The sequence below is a fragment of the Cicer arietinum genome, chromosome 4 (assembly GCF_000331145.2).
Source record: "Cicer arietinum cultivar CDC Frontier isolate Library 1 chromosome 4, Cicar.CDCFrontier_v2.0, whole genome shotgun sequence".
NCBI classification, from domain to species: Eukaryota; Viridiplantae; Streptophyta; class Magnoliopsida; order Fabales; family Fabaceae; genus Cicer; species Cicer arietinum.
The window spans coordinates 6,665,374-6,684,515 of record NC_021163.2 but is presented as its reverse complement, the minus strand read 5'-3'; the positions used below and the strand labels follow the sequence as shown (position 1 = coordinate 6,684,515).

General features: G+C 33.8%; 2 protein-coding genes across 2 annotated transcripts; one reads left to right on the top strand and one right to left on the bottom strand.

Annotated features, from left to right (window-relative positions):
- Positions 1-3,433: 3,433 nt before the first annotated feature.
- LOC101489071 (L-cysteine desulfhydrase) lies at positions 3,434-5,216 on the bottom strand. The gene has a single exon (XM_004495803.4). It carries the CDS (start codon positions 5,100-5,102, stop codon positions 3,732-3,734), a length of 1,371 nt encoding a protein of 456 aa, XP_004495860.1. The 5' UTR covers positions 5,103-5,216; the 3' UTR covers positions 3,434-3,731.
- Positions 5,217-6,959: 1,743 nt separating this feature from the next.
- LOC101515753 (protein translocase subunit SecA, chloroplastic) lies at positions 6,960-18,766 on the top strand. Its single transcript, XM_012714490.3, has 20 exons — positions 6,960-7,551; positions 7,642-7,714; positions 8,054-8,260; positions 8,584-8,687; positions 8,796-8,975; positions 10,261-10,479; positions 11,271-11,384; positions 11,485-11,598; positions 11,907-12,074; positions 12,321-12,496; positions 13,920-13,986; positions 14,839-14,985; positions 15,115-15,210; positions 15,287-15,355; positions 15,568-15,669; positions 15,744-15,995; positions 16,077-16,144; positions 17,295-17,412; positions 17,854-18,093; positions 18,217-18,766. The coding sequence occupies exons 1-20, from the start codon at positions 7,171-7,173 to the stop codon at positions 18,352-18,354; spliced, it is 3,033 nt and encodes a 1,010-aa protein (XP_012569944.1). The 5' UTR covers positions 6,960-7,170; the 3' UTR covers positions 18,355-18,766.
- Positions 18,767-19,142: the final 376 nt, after the last annotated feature.

Below are 19,142 nucleotides of genomic sequence, written 5' to 3'. Positions count from 1 at the left end.
AAATATATAGTAGACAGAAAATTAAATAAAGCTAAAGCGTGCAGAATCCACACAGATAATAAAAGCAACACTGATATTTGATGTAGCATTTAAAAATACAATAATCTATTATTTATAAAAGGGTAAAGTATCATTTAAATTTTAGTGAGAAAGTACGATTTTTAGAGCAGTATCTTTTACCTTAAAATGAATGCAGATAAAGGTGAGTTTGGCAGGATGGAGGGATGTTATGGGCCAACTGGAGTGAAATTGGGCTCATAAAGAAATAGTCTTAATTATTTGGCTTCTCCAAATTGGATTACTTGCTCTATTATTTTTTAGCTTTGACTTTTTAATTTTGTTTCTGCAAGATTTGTGGGATGTTATGGGCCAAATATGTTAAGATTAAACCCAAGTTTCATTAGGAATTTTAGGTTATAAGTTATCAATCTCTTGAAAGGTTTAGATAGGTCTATTATGACGAGTCATTAGTATAATTGTTAGAATATATCATTTATGTTTTGCTATAAATAGAGAATTAGTGGATTGTAATCATTATCAAGAAATGAATTAAGAAATATCTAGAGGCTACTCCACTTAAGGATAAAAACTATTTATATATATATTTTGATAGTATAAAAACTATTTTCAGTAGTAATATATATATAAATTAAATTTTATTATTATTATTCTCCTCCTCCTCTTAAATTATTTTTATATTTCATTTTAGTTTTTTAATTTATAAATGTTAGACAATTTGGTCCCTAAAATAGTTTTCATTTCATTTTAGTCTTTTAAGTTATAAATATTAAAAAAAATTGATATCTTAAGTTACAAAAATTAAACATTTTGGTCTTTTAAATTATAATGTTAGATACTAATAAAAAAGACCAAAGTGAATCACATATGTATCTTATCAGACCAAAATATATAATGTTTGTAACTTTAAAGACTAAGATAAAACAAGAACAATTTGAGGAACAAAAGTGCTTAATATTTTCAACTTAAGAGATCAAAATAAAATAAATAAAATTTAAAGGACTAAAACAAAACCAAAAATAACTTAAAGTGTGTTGGGATGAGGAACTTTTTTAAGGGAATATGATTTTCTAGAAGAATTTCAAATCCTTTAATGAAAATTACCTTGTTTTAATAATAAATTTGAAGATTTGTCAAAATGATTTCATGAGATATTTTGTCTTAGCTAAATTTAGAGAAGTTCTTAAGCTCTAACTCAGTTGACAAATGCCGATATTATTAGGTTGAACATCTTGTACCGGTTTCAAACTCGGGACCTCACAATTATGTAAATTAATTATATTAGAATTTATCATATTTTCTAATAAAAAAAAAATTTAAAGAATTTCAAATCCAACACAAAGACTAAGAATTTCAAATTCCCTTATTAGTTTATAATATATGAATCATTGCTACAAACATGAGCAAATAACTACCACGTGAAGGAGAAAATAATTTGATTAAAAAAAGATGCAAAACTTAGTATTAATTAGAAGAGTCTAAGTAACATATATATGAAGTACATTTGTTATCCCTCTTTCCCACACATAGTAGTTTAGTAGTTTCAATTATGTAGAGACTTGGACCTTCTGTTATCCTGTTATTTGTTTCTCAGCAGCCAGTGCAGGATTCAAAATATGGCTAATATGTTATTATTCATCAGCCAAAGCAGGATTCAAAGTTGTTCTGCCCCAAACTTACCAATAAGCAAACCTCAACATACAAACAACTTCATGCAGCTAACAATCGGAAGAATGGAACCTATGAAGAGAATCAAGAAAACTAAAGAATGCCAATATATATTCTTATGGTCCAAACAAATGCTGATAGCCTGATACATTTATTCTTTTTGCACATATATTGCTCAAAACAGCACTCTCAGCAATTGAATAAAACCTGCAGCCCAGACATTGCAACAAATGACAGCAGTGGCTTTGCAGTGAGTAATTTTAAGATGTGCAGGTGCTGAAAAACTATCACATTCCATGTAATAGTTCCAAACAACGAAGATGGCAATACATGTTGGAGATCAAGATCAAGGAAGATCAAGATCAAGGAACTACATCATCTAAACTATTTTGTGGCATTGTAAAAAAGTTGAATCTCTCTGTGGGATAGGAGGTTGCTGTGATCCTTTCCCTTAACTATCTGATGCTAGGAAGTCTCTATTTAATGAATAGTTGTATAAAACTGAATAAGACATATATAGAAGTAGAAATTTATAGTGTTTAAAGAATATGCCATGTGAAAAAAATATTATACAGGCATTCAATCATATCACACCAAATAGATATTTGTGAAGATATTTTAAAAATATAGTATATATAACAATGTGACATTGTGGTGAGATATGATTGGATACATTACATCACTCTTAGTGCATAGTCTATAAACTTCTCTATTTATTTTTCACAAAAGAAGAAATTCATTTAAGTAAAGTGGAAACATTGAAAAAAGAATGCAAGACAAGGAATCCAACTCTAAAAGAAACAAGCATAACAGAAAAAGTTTAAAATAAACAAGTAAAAAAATCATGGTAATAAAGCTGCTCAATCCAACAAAATATTAGTTAGAGAAACCCCATATAAAAAGGTTCACCTGCTTTTCACCAAATAGACTGCAAAAGCTTAATATTATCCAAAACCAAGTGTAAGAAACATAAGATGCACATTGCCACAAAAACTTAACCTCTTCACTTCTATCAAATTTTAATCTCGAGAATTGGTCCAAGGACCTAGCACACACCCAGCATTCACAATATTGAATAAGGGTTTATAAATAATCAATTTACTGGAAAAGTTAATACCGTTTGGAAATTCTAAAGAATTCCCTACGAAAGACAATCTGACACTGAAAGAAGCAAAAAGATCAATTAAGTAGTAAAACTGCAGCTGGAAAGAATTTTAGGCACAGAAAAATTGAGCCAGAATTGTGTAATCTGACCATAATCTGTAACCAGCGTTGCATGGAGTTAATAAAAGATACCAGAAAAGTAGAAACGGATAAACAAAAACACAGCCAATTTTGAGGTCAAAACTCAAAAGTCAGCCAATAAATGATCAAAATTGAAAATGAGCATCGAAACATCACATATAGCTTGAGTTTTGTATTCACGATTGAACGCGGCACCATGCATTGAGATGAATCTATTAAAAATTTAAAATCTCAGTTACTTCTCATTGGGACGTGAGAAGTAATTATCCCGCTGAAACAAACAAATGCATAGCATGAAATAATCAATACAAACCCTGACCAATCACTTGGCATTTTGTGAAACTTCTATCACATTACATTTATTCATACTATCAAATCCTAAGCCAATATACTAAAATAAACAGACCCTTCTTCTGCATTAGAAGTAGGATCGACTATAGACAGCATGGAAATCACATCAGTGATTGAGGTGCACTACAAAGTTCCATCTTACAAAAGCAACTAAGAATAAATAATACATCTTCATTTTATAAGAATTTCCCAGAAAGCTTATTGTGTTACAAAAACAAGATAATACAGAATAACAAAAATAGGCATACTCATAAAAAGTGCTGCCAAGGCTAAAGCTATTACAAAACCAAAAACAAGTCAGAAGTGGATAATAAATCTATAGATTCTATACCTCGTTTTCTCTCTCTCTCTCTCTCTCTCTCTCTCTCTCTCTCTCTCTCTCTCTCTCTCTCTCTCTCTCTCTCTCTCTCTCTCTCTCTCTGTCTCTCTCTCTCTCTCTGTTTTTGCAATCACTCTTTTGGAAGGTCGCTGCAAACTTTTCTATCCTCCAAAAGCTGAACAATTGCAGTCTTAAGCCTATGGTAATCATCAACAGTGTTATAAACCTGATGAGAAATCCTCACATAGCCAGTTATAAACCCGTACTTATCTCTAGGATCCATTTCACCGTTTCTTAAAGCTTGGTAATATACAGGAACTTCTATAGCATGATAAACCCTGAGATAAAACCTTAACCTCAAAGCATCATCATCACTCATCACGCCAAGCTTAGAAGGCAAACCTACCATAATCATACTAGCGCACATTTCAGGCGGCGACCCGAGATTTGTTCCCCAAGATTCCTTCAACATAATCCCCATTTTCACAACAACGTCATGGTTTCTCTTCATAATCCCTTCAATTCCACCTTCGAACCGATTCACAAACTCCATAATTGAAGGCACAACAAGCTGAGGGCTATAATCTCGCATACCAACCCAAGCACTCTCAGCAGGTAAACCATTTCCATATTCTTGTGAAACCACTGGATGATGAACATTACTCAATTTCTTATTCTTATTGTTACAGTAAAGAAAAGCAACCGAAGGTGGAGAAAAAAACCATTTGTATAAATTACTAACGTAAAAATCAGCACCAATTTCTTTAACATCCACATGCAAGCTTCCAATGGCGTGAGCACCGTCGACGAAAACCTGATCCACTTCTTGTTCTCTGCAAATTCTGATTAATTCACGAACGGGAATAACAACGGAAGGCATTGAAGTTATGTGATCGATTATCGCTAACCTAACTCTTCCGCCTTTAATTTTACCTCGCTCGAGTCCTTTTTTGAACTCCGCCACGATTTCTTCGTCGGAGCGAACTGGAAACGGTAATTGAACCTCAATGACGGAGGCGCCGACGGGAGTTAAGTAGGCATCGATTGATTTCTTAACGGCTTTGTAGGCGCAGTGGAACATTATAACGGTGTCGTTTTTTCGGAAGTTACCGGAAGCAAATTTGCGGCCGATTTGTTGAAGAACGATAGCGGCGGCGGTGGTAGCGTTATCGACAAGTGAAATATCTTCGACGTCGTCAGCATTGATGAGGTCTTTGATGATTAAGCGGGAATTAAGAATTCCTTTTCGGAGTGTGTTGAAGAAGAAATCGTCGGGCTGTTGGAGGAAGTGGAACTGCCATGAGTTTTGAGCGGCGAGGACGGAGCGGGGACAGCTTCCGAAGCTGCCGTTGTTGATTCTGGCGACGTTGGTTTGGTGGTGGGAGAATTCTTGGCGGATCTCGGGTTCTGAAATGTGGCGAGTGAGCTTTGGCTTTTTTTCATGGCGGTGGTTAGGTTCGGTGGGTTTAACGGCGCCGTTGGGAGGGTGGTAGTTATCCATTGTTATTGGGTGTGGTGTTCAGGTGTTGTGTGGAGTGTTAGGGTTTTTAGGACATGTGTGTGTTTCTTGGTGTGACTGGATAGAGTAGTTTGTCACTGAAATGAGTGGCGTTAGCAGTTTATCAGTTGGGTTGGGGGATTGTCAGATTTTTTTATTTCTTTTTAAATATAATTTTATTATTTATCTTTTAATTCATATTAATTCTTTATTTTTTTAATTCATTTTTATATTTTACCTTTTATTTTAATATTTTATTTATATCTTTATTTGTTTTTTTTATTTTATTAAATTGTAAAATAATTAAAATGAATAAAATAAATAAATAACTAAAAATAATAAAAGATAAATACCAAAAATAAATATTATATAAAAATAAATAATAAAAATTTTATTTTTTACTTTTTATTTTGTATTTCTACACTCGAAATCGTAACAGATTCTCTTTTTAATATAATAATAATAATAATAATAATAATAATAATAATAATAATAATAATAATAATAATAATAATAATAATAATAATAATAATAGTAACAATAATAATAATAATAATTAAAGTAGGACCCCGTTTACGTTTTTCATACTTCCAAGGTTCTTTTTCTTGTTTTCGTATGGCTCCACCTTGGATCTTGGATGGGCTTGACCCAGGAAATATATGATTCTTTGAGTAAAAGATATTCGATGGTTGCTCGTCGAGCTCTTATATTTGTTCTTTATTTCTTTTAGTCGGATTCTAAATTTGGTTATCATAAATACACCGGTAGATTTTAGATTACGTCAGTTTATCGAGGGATGGATGGATAAAGACGGAGGAACAGATGAACGACTATTTAGATATTTTGGTTTTTTATGGTGAAACCTTGTTACTGTAGTCTTTCGGTCTGCGACGTCGTTTTACAGTGGGGAAGGATGAGAGATGAGCCAAGAGGGGGTGAGTGTGGCGAACCCAATTAGTTTTTGTCGTTGACACTGAAATTATTTGTGTACATATCATCTACGTCTTTAGAGAGATACTCATCTCTCAAACGTCAACAAATCTCATATATCCTCTAAAAGTTATTTGACCACTTACACATGTTTATTGTCGTTGAGAGATAATAATACCTAGTAAGAATATTTATTCATCGTGTTAGTCTACAAAGTATATGAAGATAAAAGAATTTACGACAACTAAATCTACCATTCAGGTGAAATGATGAAATTGCGATAAATAGAATCGAAAAATAAATATCATATATCATTTGAAATTACGGTTACGGTAAATGGAGTTGATAAATATGTATAAAAAAGCACGAATCACATCACATGATTAATTCCTATATGAAAATCACCTAAAGAATATCACTAACACAAGAAACTTGAGATAATGGAAGAAGAAGAAGTGAGAGAACACAAGGAATCAAAAATTTCTCCAAATAATAAAACACCCATTATATACCAATCAATTAAATGAATACGATAAAAAGCCAAAATTTTACCAGGACATAGACAATCAAGAGGATAAATAATTACATTAAAATTATACTGTTTTAATTATAAAAAAAAAAGAAGGATATACAAGTACTTTACGGTGTTTGTATGAATGCTGGTACACTATATAAAGAAACTCAATTATTTTGGTGAGACTTTTTTCTTTAAATTTTATGTTTCATTTAAACTACTTTATCCTTCTCTATTAGACTTAAATTTTTGTTTTTATTTTCTCATTTTTCTCTCATGTAAAAAAAAAATATAATAATTCAGTAATGCCTTAAAAAGAAATAAAGTAACAATTAATTAATTTTGTTATGAAATGAGTGAGATATTGTTTGTCCAGCTAAGCAGGAGGTATAAATATCTCTTCTCGATTCAGTCCCGCACCCGTGGACTTCTTATCTTATCTTTCCTACTTCCTTTGCTTCTTGCCGCTAACTCAAACACTCAACAATTGAGACATAACTAACAATCTCCGCTCTCTGCTTCACAGCGCCCGGGCATGAAAACCAAACTCACCTTTCCAATCCAATCTAAATTTCTCACCGCACTTCATTTCTTCATCTTTCCCTCCCAATTCTAAATAACCAAACTATGGCATCGTCATCACTCTGTTCCTCCTTCACTTCCACAGCTTGGAACCCGCAGAACCGTCTTCACCACAAAACCCTAATCCTTCCAGCTTCCTCTTTTATTTGCCGTGAATTTCGCCTCCATTCACCTTCCGTTTCGAAAACACGGCGAAGCAGGAGTCGCCGAACGAGTGCGGTAGCTTCACTCGGCGGTTTCTTAGGCGGTATCTTCAAAGGTAACGATACCGGAGAAGCTACAAGGAAACAATATGCTGCAACTGTTAACATTATCAATGGATTGGAACCGCAGATTTCATCACTGTCGGATTCTGAACTTAGGGACAAGACTTTTGCGCTCAGAGAACGTGCTCAACAGGGAGAGTCCTTGGATTCTCTCTTGCCTGTAAGTCGAAAATTTTATATTTAATTATGAATTTATTGCTTCAATGTAGTTTAGGAATTTAAGGCTAAGGAAGTGATTTGTGTATTATAGGAAGCGTTTGCTGTTGTAAGAGAAGCTTCGAAGAGGGTTTTAGGCCTTCGTCCATTTGATGTTCAGCTGATAGGTTAGTGATTATCTCGTGTTTGATTTGTTGTTTGTGGAACTGGAATCTATTGATTATCTGTTACATTATTATATTTGAGTTTAATTTCTATGCACTGTTTTACACACTCCAAATCATGAATAATTATGTGGGTGACTTTATAAGTAGTTGCGACAAAAGTCAAATATTATTAACGATCTAATAGTTGTGATTGATAAACAGTGTAAAAAATCTTTAAACTTACGGTGTATATAAATTAAATTAATTATATTTTGATATATTGATAATTTGGTGTGTAAATGTTTGTATTTATATGTGCACGTGGGGAATTTATTAATGTTGTTAGTTTGGGTATTGTAGGGGGCATGGTTCTTCATAAGGGAGAAATTGCTGAAATGAGGACTGGAGAAGGGAAGACATTGGTTGCTGTTTTGCCAGCTTATTTGAATGCATTAATTGGGAAGGGAGTTCATGTTGTTACTGTTAACGATTATCTAGCTCGGCGTGATTGTGAATGGGTTGGTCAAGTTCCACGCTTTCTTGGATTGAAGGTTGGCCTCATCCAGCGTATGTCTCATACTTAATTCCTTCCACTTCCTTCTTTGTTTTTGGATTCTGTCTCTATATAGTTTCAAGTATGTTATATTCGTTCATTGTTACTCATTTGGGTGTCGGTAGCATTTAAATCTTCTGTCTTAGCTTCTTTTTCAACTGCCGATTTTTTCTTTTCTCAATAAAATTCAATGCATCCTTGACATATTTTTCTGTTTTTTTATAGGAATTTTATGTTTATTTCCATGTTCTTGTTATTAACCGAGCTTCTTTAATATGCACAATGATTTATGGCCATTCCTTTGTTGCAGTCTAACAAGTTATGGCTTTATTGGCAGAGAATATGACAAGTGAGCAAAGAAAGGAAAACTATTTATGTGACATAACATATGTCACTAATAGCGAGCTTGGTTTTGATTACCTAAGAGACAATCTTGCCACGGAAAGTAATTCTTCCTTTACATATTCCTTGTATTTACTATATACTTTGTAAACAGTTAATTTATATCCTTTTAATATCACGCTGAACTCAAAACTATGGAATGTACAGAGTGTTGAGGAGCTTGTCATTAGGGGTTTTAGTTATTGTGTCATTGATGAGGTTGATTCAATCCTTATCGATGAAGCTAGAACTCCCCTCATTATATCAGGACCTGCAGACAAACCCAGTGATCGATATTACAAGGCCGCAAAGATAGCACAAGCCTTTGAACGAGATATACATTACACTGTAAGTCTTCTGTCTATGCTTATTTTGAAATTTAATGTAGTTTTAACTTCATCTGAATATATATTTTCTGTTTCATTTTCTGTACATGCTCAGCCCGCTTTTAGGTTGTGCCTGGTAAGAAATATTAGCATCTTAATAGGAGTCTGTTTTCTGCTTTAGGTTTGCAAGCAATAGAAAACGTATAAAATCTCATATAATTTCAGCCAATTTTACGAGTTTAGAAGAAATCTGTCAGAAGTTAAGGTTAGCAACTTCCATTGGGCTTATAATTCTCACATTAGAATATGGTAAAAAATTATAAAATTGGACGGCTTTGTCATTGATTACTCCATCTGTCTCATATGAAGTGTCACTTTAAGTTACTTCACACAAATTAATAAAATTGTAAATAAATGAAGAATGTAACAATTTTATAAAATTATCCTTATCAACCATCGAGAGTTAACCATTGTAATAATTGTATAGTGAAGTATAATAAACTTGAGAGTGAAGCACATAATATTATTTTGGGAATATAATTAGAATAAAATAACTATTACATTGAAAACATAAAACACACTTATTTTGGGAAATTTTTCTATTGCTAATGTGACACTTAATATGTGATGTAGTGTAGTGTGTAATACTTTTCCCTTAATGAGAACATGAAAATGATAAGTGAAGTTCATCTGTGACCAGTATTTTTTTCCCTGTGGGATATGCTTAAAAAACGAAGATCTTCACTGCTAGGTTTATGATGCATGGAGCCATGGGCACACATGAAAATTAGGTCATGTAAATTTGTCCCTGCTTTTTACAGAGGTTATGGACCTCTGACATTTTCTAGGTATATATATGCCTCGGGAAGGAATTGGAAGAAAAAGAGGAGATTTGATCGGATGAGCCCTAGGTAAATGAAAATGAGAGACAATTAAAAAGTTTTGGGAATACACCTTGTAAATGTTTTGTAGAATGAATGCTTGTATGGTGCTAACAGTAAATTTGATGTACATTTGGTCGGCATTATGTGGTCTGCTTGCTGATGCTAGTGAAATTCTGTTATTCACTTGTGACTGATGGCTGGCTGGGTGCTTTTCATGAGATTTTAAATATGGATATATCAAAGATATGAATTATGATGCCAAAAACACAATGAGTATTTGTTAAATTATTTTAAAAACACAACTTTAAAAGTTTTGGTTTTTATTCTTCGTGAATGGTCAATGTAACTTGTTTTATATCTGCTGACAGGAGTAGATGTGAAAATTAGATGGTTTTTTTATTCTTACTAAGATTGTCATTGCAGGTGGATGAAAAACAAAAAACGGTTCTACTTTCTGAACAGGGCTATGAAGACGCTGAAGAAATTTTAGCTGTCAAAGATTTATATGATCCACGAGAACAATGGGCTTCATTTGTCCTAAATGCAATTAAAGCAAAAGAACTATTTCTTCGAGATGTAAACTACATAATTCGTGGAAAAGAGGTCCTAATTGTTGATGAGTTTACTGGTCGAGTAATGCAGGTATTCATATATTCAGCTCGACCTTATGGAAATATACAATTTAATTTAAAAAGTCAAAAAGCCAATGAGAATAGTATGGTATCACCTTTAGAAGTTTCTTGGGCAGAGTTGGGTTTTATTCTAATGTTGTAGTTAAAGGGTTTTTATTTTTAAGATAATGAAGGGAATCAAAAGAAATAATCTCTTGGAGTTATGATTTTGGTTCATTGTCTCTTTCTGGAACTGTAATAAGAATATGACAAAGCTTTGCTTCAGATTATGGGTAATAATTATATATATATTTTTTTGAAATAATTATATTACTTAGTAACTAAATTCATCGTCCTCTACCGGCTAACTTGTGACGGTTCTTCTAGAATTTAATAATTATCCTTTAATTATTGATACCGTAAGAATATTTATAATTAAAATTCACTAGAATTGGATTGAAGGTTCAAGACAACCTGTTTACAATCTAAACCTAGATAGTAATTTACCTCCCTCCCCAAAAGGTAAATTAGATGTTGTGATACCCAAAGATTCCACCAATGGATACGTTTTCAACTTGTCCTGCCTGTGAATACATACCAAAACCTCAGCGTTTAAATTTTCAATCTTATTGTTGTAGTGCTTGTGTACCCAATGCCACAATCTTATTTATTACTTGCATTACCACCACTTTTACCTTCAGAACAAAGAATGACACTTCGACGAAGAAATAACGTGTCATGTCTTCAAATTTCTGAGAAGAAAATTCTGTTTATATGTCATGGCACATGTAGTTTTAATGTACTTTTTCTCTCTTTTGATAGGGGAGAAGGTGGAGTGATGGACTTCACCAAGCAGTTGAAGCAAAGGAAGGGTTGCCCATTCAAAATGAAACCGTGACATTGGCTTCTATAAGTTACCAGAATTTCTTTCTGCAGGTTGGAAATATTGTATCTGACCTGATTAAATAAGTCCTCAGTTCAGAGTCTTATTAGCCGTGGAAATTACCTTAATTCTTTTAAATATGTGCTTTTACAGTTCCCAAAACTTTGCGGCATGACTGGCACTGCAGCAACAGAAAGCACAGAATTTGAAAGTATTTACAAGCTTAAAGTTACAATGGTGCCTACAAACAAACCTATGTTAAGAAAGGTCTCTTCTTGCCTGTCATTCATATGCAACACTTTAATGAACTTATGATTGCTTTGCCATGTGAAGTTTGTATCTCAATTGCTGAGTGGGAAGGATGATTAATATTTTTACTATGTTTATATATGCGAGAACAATGCAAGGGTAAGTTATTATTGTATTTCCACAAGAGGTAGTGGTGGTAACTCATTTCCATCAAAAGTAGAGTTTGGAAGCCTTACTTTTCATCTTCAGTTATTTAGTGCATGTCTGACTTATAAAGCAATTTTCATAAATTACTTGATGTTTCTCTAATTCCTAATTTCTCTCAGGATGAATCTGATGTAGTTTTCAAGGCTACTACTGGGAAATGGCGTGCAGTTGTGGTGGAAATCTCGAGAATTCACAAAACTGGCCGACCTGTGCTTGTTGGTACCACCAGCGTTGAGCAGAGTGATTCTTTGTCTGAGCAATTGAAGGAAGCTGGAATTCCGCATGAGGTAAAGTCTATATTTTCGTAATGGAAAATGGACAGAATCTGAGAATGCAATATTTTCTAAACAATACCTGTTTCAAATGATTTTTGTTTCTAAAAAAGGACAACCTATTCTTAGCCTTGATCAAGTGTGGCTAAAACTGACCCAACTGTTCATCCATTTGAAAGCATGAGAATAAAGCTTAATCTAATAACCTTTTTCTGTTTAATTTTTTGAGTACAAGTATAATCAAATATGTTTTGTTTTAAGGTTCTTAATGCAAAACCAGAAAATGTAGAGAGGGAAGCAGAAATTGTAGCACAGAGTGGTCGTCTTGGGGCAGTGACAATTGCCACCAATATGGCTGGTCGTGGGACGGATATAATCCTTGGCGGTAATGCTGAATTTATGGCACGCTTGAAGCTTCGCGAGATACTGATGCCAAGGTACGTGGAGCTTTAATTGGCATGCTTGTTTCTGGAAACTTTACCCATCCATGTACCTGTTGCCTTTAGCATGTAATTTAAAATGTGTTTTTACCATGTTCCTTTTGAGGTAAAATCTAGTAGTGTCTTGAAGAGAAAGGGTAAGGTTTAGTGGGAGTAGGTGAGCATGGTTAAAAAGAGATACTGATATACTAAAAGGTTTTGTGTGAAGTATGCTACAATAAGGGTGTTGCTCTGTGTAGGCTTGTGTATAAGAAAGTGAGAAAGTTTGTTTGTCCATGAAGAAAGAGAGTAGTAATAATGATGAAGTGGCTTCAAATTTTCAAGTTGTACTCACAATGACTAAGAGAAAGAGTCAGCCAATTGAAGAAAATAAATTGCATTGTGAAGCCTTTGATCACATGGTTTCTTAGAAAAATGAATTGTGTAAAAAATACCTCCTGTGATGCTTCGTGAAAAATAAGTACAAATCAGATACCATTCCTATCTTAACAGGGAGATTATTTTGAATAGTGAAATCAGAAAAAGTTACAGAGATATAAGAGCAGAAGTTTTCCGCTTTGGAGGAGACTCCTAGTCCAAGGCACAGGCCTGAAATTAGAAAAGTGACAGTGAAGTCCTATGTGAACCCCCTAGCCACGTTTACATTCATTTTCCCCTTTTCTCTGTACTGTAAGCAATCATTGATTTATTTCTCTCTCCTTGAAAACATTCCCTCTACTTTACATTTGCACCCACTTCTCTTGCTTCCTTAGGCCTACAATAATAGCCTTGTAGGATTTTGGATTTTGATGTAAGTGACCCATCAGTATACAACTATGAGACATGTACAAGAAATATTTCTCTTTCTTAAGGGCACAATATCCGATAACTAATAATATTATAATGACATATTATCTATAAAATAGCTATTCTTTACCTTCATAGGCATATGACAACAATTAATACCTTAAATTGGTTATCCATGTGGCTGGCCAACACAGCGGTCAACTCTCCTTTGGCACCCCCATGGCAATTGCAGATAGAGAAACATGATGCAGATGAGGGAAATTAAATAAAATCATCTAATGAATAATTGACCAGTCGTATTTCTTAAGCAGCCACATCAAGCGATTATTGTTTGCAATAAGTTCATATGCACAAAGCATTTTATTTCGCCTATCAGAATCTCCATGTTCTTATTGTAGGCCTGTTCTTTCATCTTTATATTTCTGAAAGTTGGCTTTGTTTAGAGGGTCGAACCTATGATAATTGCATATGCATATTCCTTACTTGTGCAATCTTACTGCCTCCAGGATTCATTTGTCACTGATACAACTTTGTTGGAAAAGCACCTTCTAGTTACTCCTATGCTTAGAATCCTATTAGACCCTGTCTTTCATTAGAAACACGTTTCATTCTTTCTGGGAACATATGATTGCAGAGTTGTTAAGCTAGCTGAAGGAGTTTTTGTGTCAGTAAAGAAACCTCCTCCAAATAAGACATGGAAGGTATGGTGTTTTTTAATTATGATATTTCCTTATGTAAATTATAGTGGTGTTTGTGTATAGGGATTGCTGATGCCCCCTGCTTGTTTTTTTTATAAGGAAGATGTTTTCAACCTACACCTTCATTTAGATCACATATCCTATTTATGCTTTCAAAAAAATTAAAGTAAAATAAGGATATATGTGATATATTACTCGGATAATTTCTGAAAAAATAAACAATTCATTAATTACTTGCCTCCTTTTCTCATTCTTTTTATATTTTTCTACTTTATTTTTATTCAATTCTTGACATATCTAGGACTCAGAGATGGAATGCACTTATGGGAAAGCATTAAGAAGACATAAGTGTGAAGTTCTTAAAATTAGTTGTTAGAATGAATTAATGGTTGATAAAATTGCTAAAATGGGAAGTACTGGACAGCAAGTATCAGACACCATTAAGCCCAAATAGTACTTTTGCATCCTCCAACATTTTTAGTTTGCAATACTGAACCGTATGAACAGAAAGAAAAAAAGTGCTGGAACCCAGGCTTCTACTTAAACAACGGGTGAAAATATTTGACTATGAAAGAGTTATATTATAATTTAGTTGTAAGAGATGAATCATTCTGCCAAAAGTGAAGAAAGGATGGTGAAAGGGGAGAGAGGTCTGGATGTCTGGTTGAAAAGGAAAAAAAGTTTGATTCAAGAGCATTTTTAAAATTTTATATTACTAAAATACCCACAAATATACTTTGCTTAAAAATGAAAATTTTGGTGTTAGTTTTAGCTAGTGTGTATCCGTATACGCAATAAGAACATACTTTTTTTTATAGTTACTGTTTGTAATCTCCACATATGTCTATTATCCAGGTGAATGAGAAGCTGTTTCCATGCCAACTGTCAAACAAAAATACCGAATTGGCTGAGAAGGCCGTGCAATTAGCTGTTAAAACATGGGGTAAGAGATCATTAACTGAGCTGGAAGCAGAGGAGCGCCTATCATATTCCTCTGAAAAGGTGACATTCTGTTGATGGCTAGTGTAATTATTAGAAAACTTAAGGCAAATGAAACTTTCTTCTTTGTTTTAATACTTTTGTGAATTTTTAATCTTAGTATTATCAAATTGTCATTCGGATTTTATGTAGGGCCCTGCCCAAGATGAAGTCATTGCCGAGCTGAGAAATGCATTTGTGGAAATCAGCAAGGAATATAAAGTCTTCACTGAGGAAGAGAGGAAAAAGGTCAATTTGTTTTGAAGAGTAACACTTTCCATGATCTATTGTCGTTTATTCATTTTTTTAAGCATTTTGACTGCAGGTTGTGGCGGCTGGTGGATTACATGTAGTGGGTACAGAGCGTCATGAATCACGGCGAATTGATAATCAGGTTTTCTTTTCTTCTCTCCTTTTCCTTGTTGGGTTGAAGGAGGAGGATAGGGGACTGGAATAGCTAGTGGCCCTGGCACCTTGCACATTAACATATCCCTTATCGTCTATTATTCTCACTGATATCATATCTCCTTTCTATCGCTCCTTCTTCCCTTCCACAAAATAGTATTGTCAAATAAATGTTTAACCTTGGAACTTTAATTTCTAAAGCTGCGCGGTCGAAGTGGTAGACAGGGGGATCCAGGAAGTTCCCGCTTCTTTTTAAGTCTTGAAGATAATATTTTTCGGATATTTGGCGGAGACCGAATTCAGGTAATGTGGTTATGGTCTTGCTACTGCACCAGGATTTTGATTTCCTAAAACATGGGTAATATTGTGATATGCAGGGCTTAATGCGAGCTTTCAGAGTAGAAGACTTACCTATTGAGTCTCAGATGTTAACCAAAGCATTAGATGAAGCCCAAAGGAAAGTGGAGAACTATTTCTTTGACATTCGGAAGCAATTGTTTGAGTTTGACGAAGTACTTAATAGCCAAAGAGATCGTGTTTATACAGAGAGAAGACGAGCCCTTCAATCAGACAATCTTCAGTCTCTTCTTATTGAATATGCTGAATTGACAATGGATGACATTTTAGAGGTAAGCCTATGCTAAAATTATGGTTCTTTTTATAGCTTGCTCCATCGTGTAATGCAAAAATAAAACCTTGTGATGAATTAGGCCAACATTGGTTCTGAGGCTCCAAAAGACAGCTGGGATCTTGATAAACTAATTGCCAAAATTCAGCAGTAAGTGAACTTTTTTTATTCTGTGTTTGATGCCTTCTTTTGTTTAATTATATAGCATGAATGATCTCGTAGTCTTGTTAAGTAGACACTTTTAAACCTGGACAAGCCAATCTGCCTCTTCAACTATGAGCCAGTAAGATTTTTTGTGACTGCTTGATGTCTACCAAATAGGACCAAATTGATCTACCATGAATTGGCAAAAACTAGGTGGTTTCACAGAGCAGGCTGAACTAGTGCGGGTTCCATAGTACAACAGTTAATGATGTTAGCTTACTAGTAGCTTCAGGTTTACGTTACTTAATATTAAATATTAAAAAACTACGTTTTGCATTTAATAAAGTAGTTTGTAAAAAAAAAGTATCTCTTATTTATTTATATAATTAACTAATGTAATATGCATTTTGTTGTAAAAGTAGTACACTATATATTTTATTATTTTATTTTTCAAAATTTCCAATGATACCAATGATTTACTAAGTTGGGTGGGTCAGAGTGTCAGACTACAGCCCAACAGCCCTTCTTAGACCGACAAGTTCATTTATCCAATTTAAATTCGTTAAGCGAATTTGACTGGATGCAAAATTTCTGTCTTGCGAATTCAGCACTATCAGAGTCTTAGTTTATGATTTTTTTTTGTTTAACTTGATGAGTTCTACTCTTGTATGTATATTTAGATCTTTGTATTTATGACTTACTTTTCTATTCTAATTAAATTTCAAATTTTTATTTTTAAGTTCGACAACTTATTTTATTTTACTTCAAAGTAATTTGATATTTCAAAGGTTGCTATATTTTGTTAAAAACCTTATTGGAATATGAGGGGTTACATTTTTTTGAAATGTGTTTTATGAGAAGGCAGATTGTTTTTCGTCAACACATATTAAGATTCCCCAAGCATTCTTAAGAGCACTCTCCATATCATCCTGATGGATTTAGGAAACTTTTGTTTTGTAAACTGCCCGTAAGTCCAAACTGAGTGGTCAAAATTAGAAGCATACATTTGTAAACACTAGCCCAATCTCTTGGGTATTTGGCCTGGGTATTTTAATGACTGATACTGTGGTTATGAACTATCGTCCGTGTTTCCTGTTTTCATTTATAATCTGGATCTGACAATTTTGTTGACAGAAGATATTTGATTTGTTTTCAGATATTGCTACTTGTTGAAAGATCTGACCCCTGATCTGTTGAGGAGCGAGTGTTCTGATTATGAGGAATTGCGGAGCAATCTCCGTTTTCGGGGTAAACAAGCCTATCTGCAAAAAAGGGTCAGTGGACAGTTACTTAATATTTAATTGTCATTTTTTTTACATTTGGGGTTTCAAAGATCAATCTTTTATGTAAATTATAAGTGCAATGCAATCTCTTAGTATAGTTCTTCCCCTTTTATGACCATGTATGATAATATCTGTGTAAAAGTCCTAATAGGAGCATTCCGTCAAAAAAGGTTCTAGTAGGAGTATGGATCAAATTGAGGATAGTCCATTAATTAAAGATAGAAAAATATCAACAAAACTAAACCTTTACAAAGTTTTCAATTTTGAGCTGTCTGTCATTTGAGATTATTTATGATTATTGATAGGGCTTGATTTCGTCTGAAACACAAATGCATCGACTTTTAGTATCTGTGCCATATTTGTTCACAATCTCCATTTACCTTTGTTTCATTTGATATTTCATTGCATGACTGACTATAAATGCTGCCATAGGATATTGTGGAGCAACAAGCTCCGGGTTTGATGAAAGAAGCAGAACGGTTTCTGATCTTGAGCAATATCGATCGGCTGTGGAAAGAACATCTACAAGCGCTAAAATTTGTTCAGCAAGCTGTTGGTTTACGAGGGTATGCACAGCGTGATCCACTTATTGAATATAAGCTTGAGGGCTACAACCTTTTCTTGGAGATGATGGCACAAATAAGAAGAAATGTTATATATTCTATTTATCAGGTTTGCACTAATCTAGAATTTTAGGATCCTGTGTTTTCCGTCTTGTCCATTTTTATACGCGGTTGCATACGATACTCCTTTTGGTACTTGAGCCCTTTTTTATTGCATTTGAACTTTTGGCAGTTTAAACCAGTGCTGGTAAAGCAAGATCAGGATAAATCTGAGAATCAGAAATCAGGAAGACGGAATGCAGGCACTCGAACTGATACTAACCCTGATCCGGTTGGTACAGTTGAGCCATCAACAAGTGCTAGTTCCTAATGCAGCACTCGTGCTAATATATTACCGGGTTTCAACTTATTCAATGAGAAGGAACAATTTGGAAGGCTTCACTTCATCCTTTATCCGTCTACTAATTTATGTAAAGGAGAATTTTGATGCTCAGAACTTTAAAATTTTATATAATGTAACGGGTAGAAGCTATAAGGAACTATATTTTTACCCTGTAAAAAGAAAACAAACCACACCTTTAGAATATGGGGCAAAGAATTGGATCTAAATCCTAAATTAAGTGATTAAATTGTATCTGTGACAGCATTTTCCTTTTTGTTAGAATTTTGAAAACTACTGTACGTAAAATGTATTAGGATTTTTTCTTCAAAATGATAAATGTTAGTAATTAATTCTTAGAAATGTTGAAGAAAGTGAGTTGAACTCACATCTATCTCTCAAACTCTTATGTTTTCTTCTCAAAATCATTAAATTACCCTATCACTCCATATTAGAAGAAGATTATGCAGGACATGGGTCATGGTCAAATGACTTGAACTCTTTCTTTCCATACAATCGTAAATATGATTTTATTACAATAAATAAACTGTGATATTCGAAAGTATGATTGAAAAGAAAGGGAGTTGATTGTAATATTGAAAATTAGCCACGGAAGACAACTGCCACTCAAATGAAGAGGAATGGTGAAGTTTGCTGCGGTCACAGCTGAATATTATTTGACTCTATCATGCTTAATCAAAAACTCCCAATTCTCCTCCGATTATTTTGTTATATTATGTTGAATTGGTCACTGGAGGTGGCTCTCATGCTCTGCCTCT

Coding starts and splice junctions, on each gene's coding strand:
- LOC101489071 (XM_004495803.4), bottom strand. CDS start 5,102: ATGGATAACTACCACCCTCCCAACGGCGCCGTTAAACCCACCGAACCT.
- LOC101515753 (XM_012714490.3), top strand. CDS start 7,171: ATGGCATCGTCATCACTCTGTTCCTCCTTCACTTCCACAGCTTGGAAC. Junction 15,670..15,743: donor TTGGCGGAGACCGAATTCAG/GTAATGTGGTTA, acceptor TGTGATATGCAG/GGCTTAATGCGAGCTTTCAG. Junction 15,996..16,076: donor CAATGGATGACATTTTAGAG/GTAAGCCTATGC, acceptor GTGATGAATTAG/GCCAACATTGGTTCTGAGGC.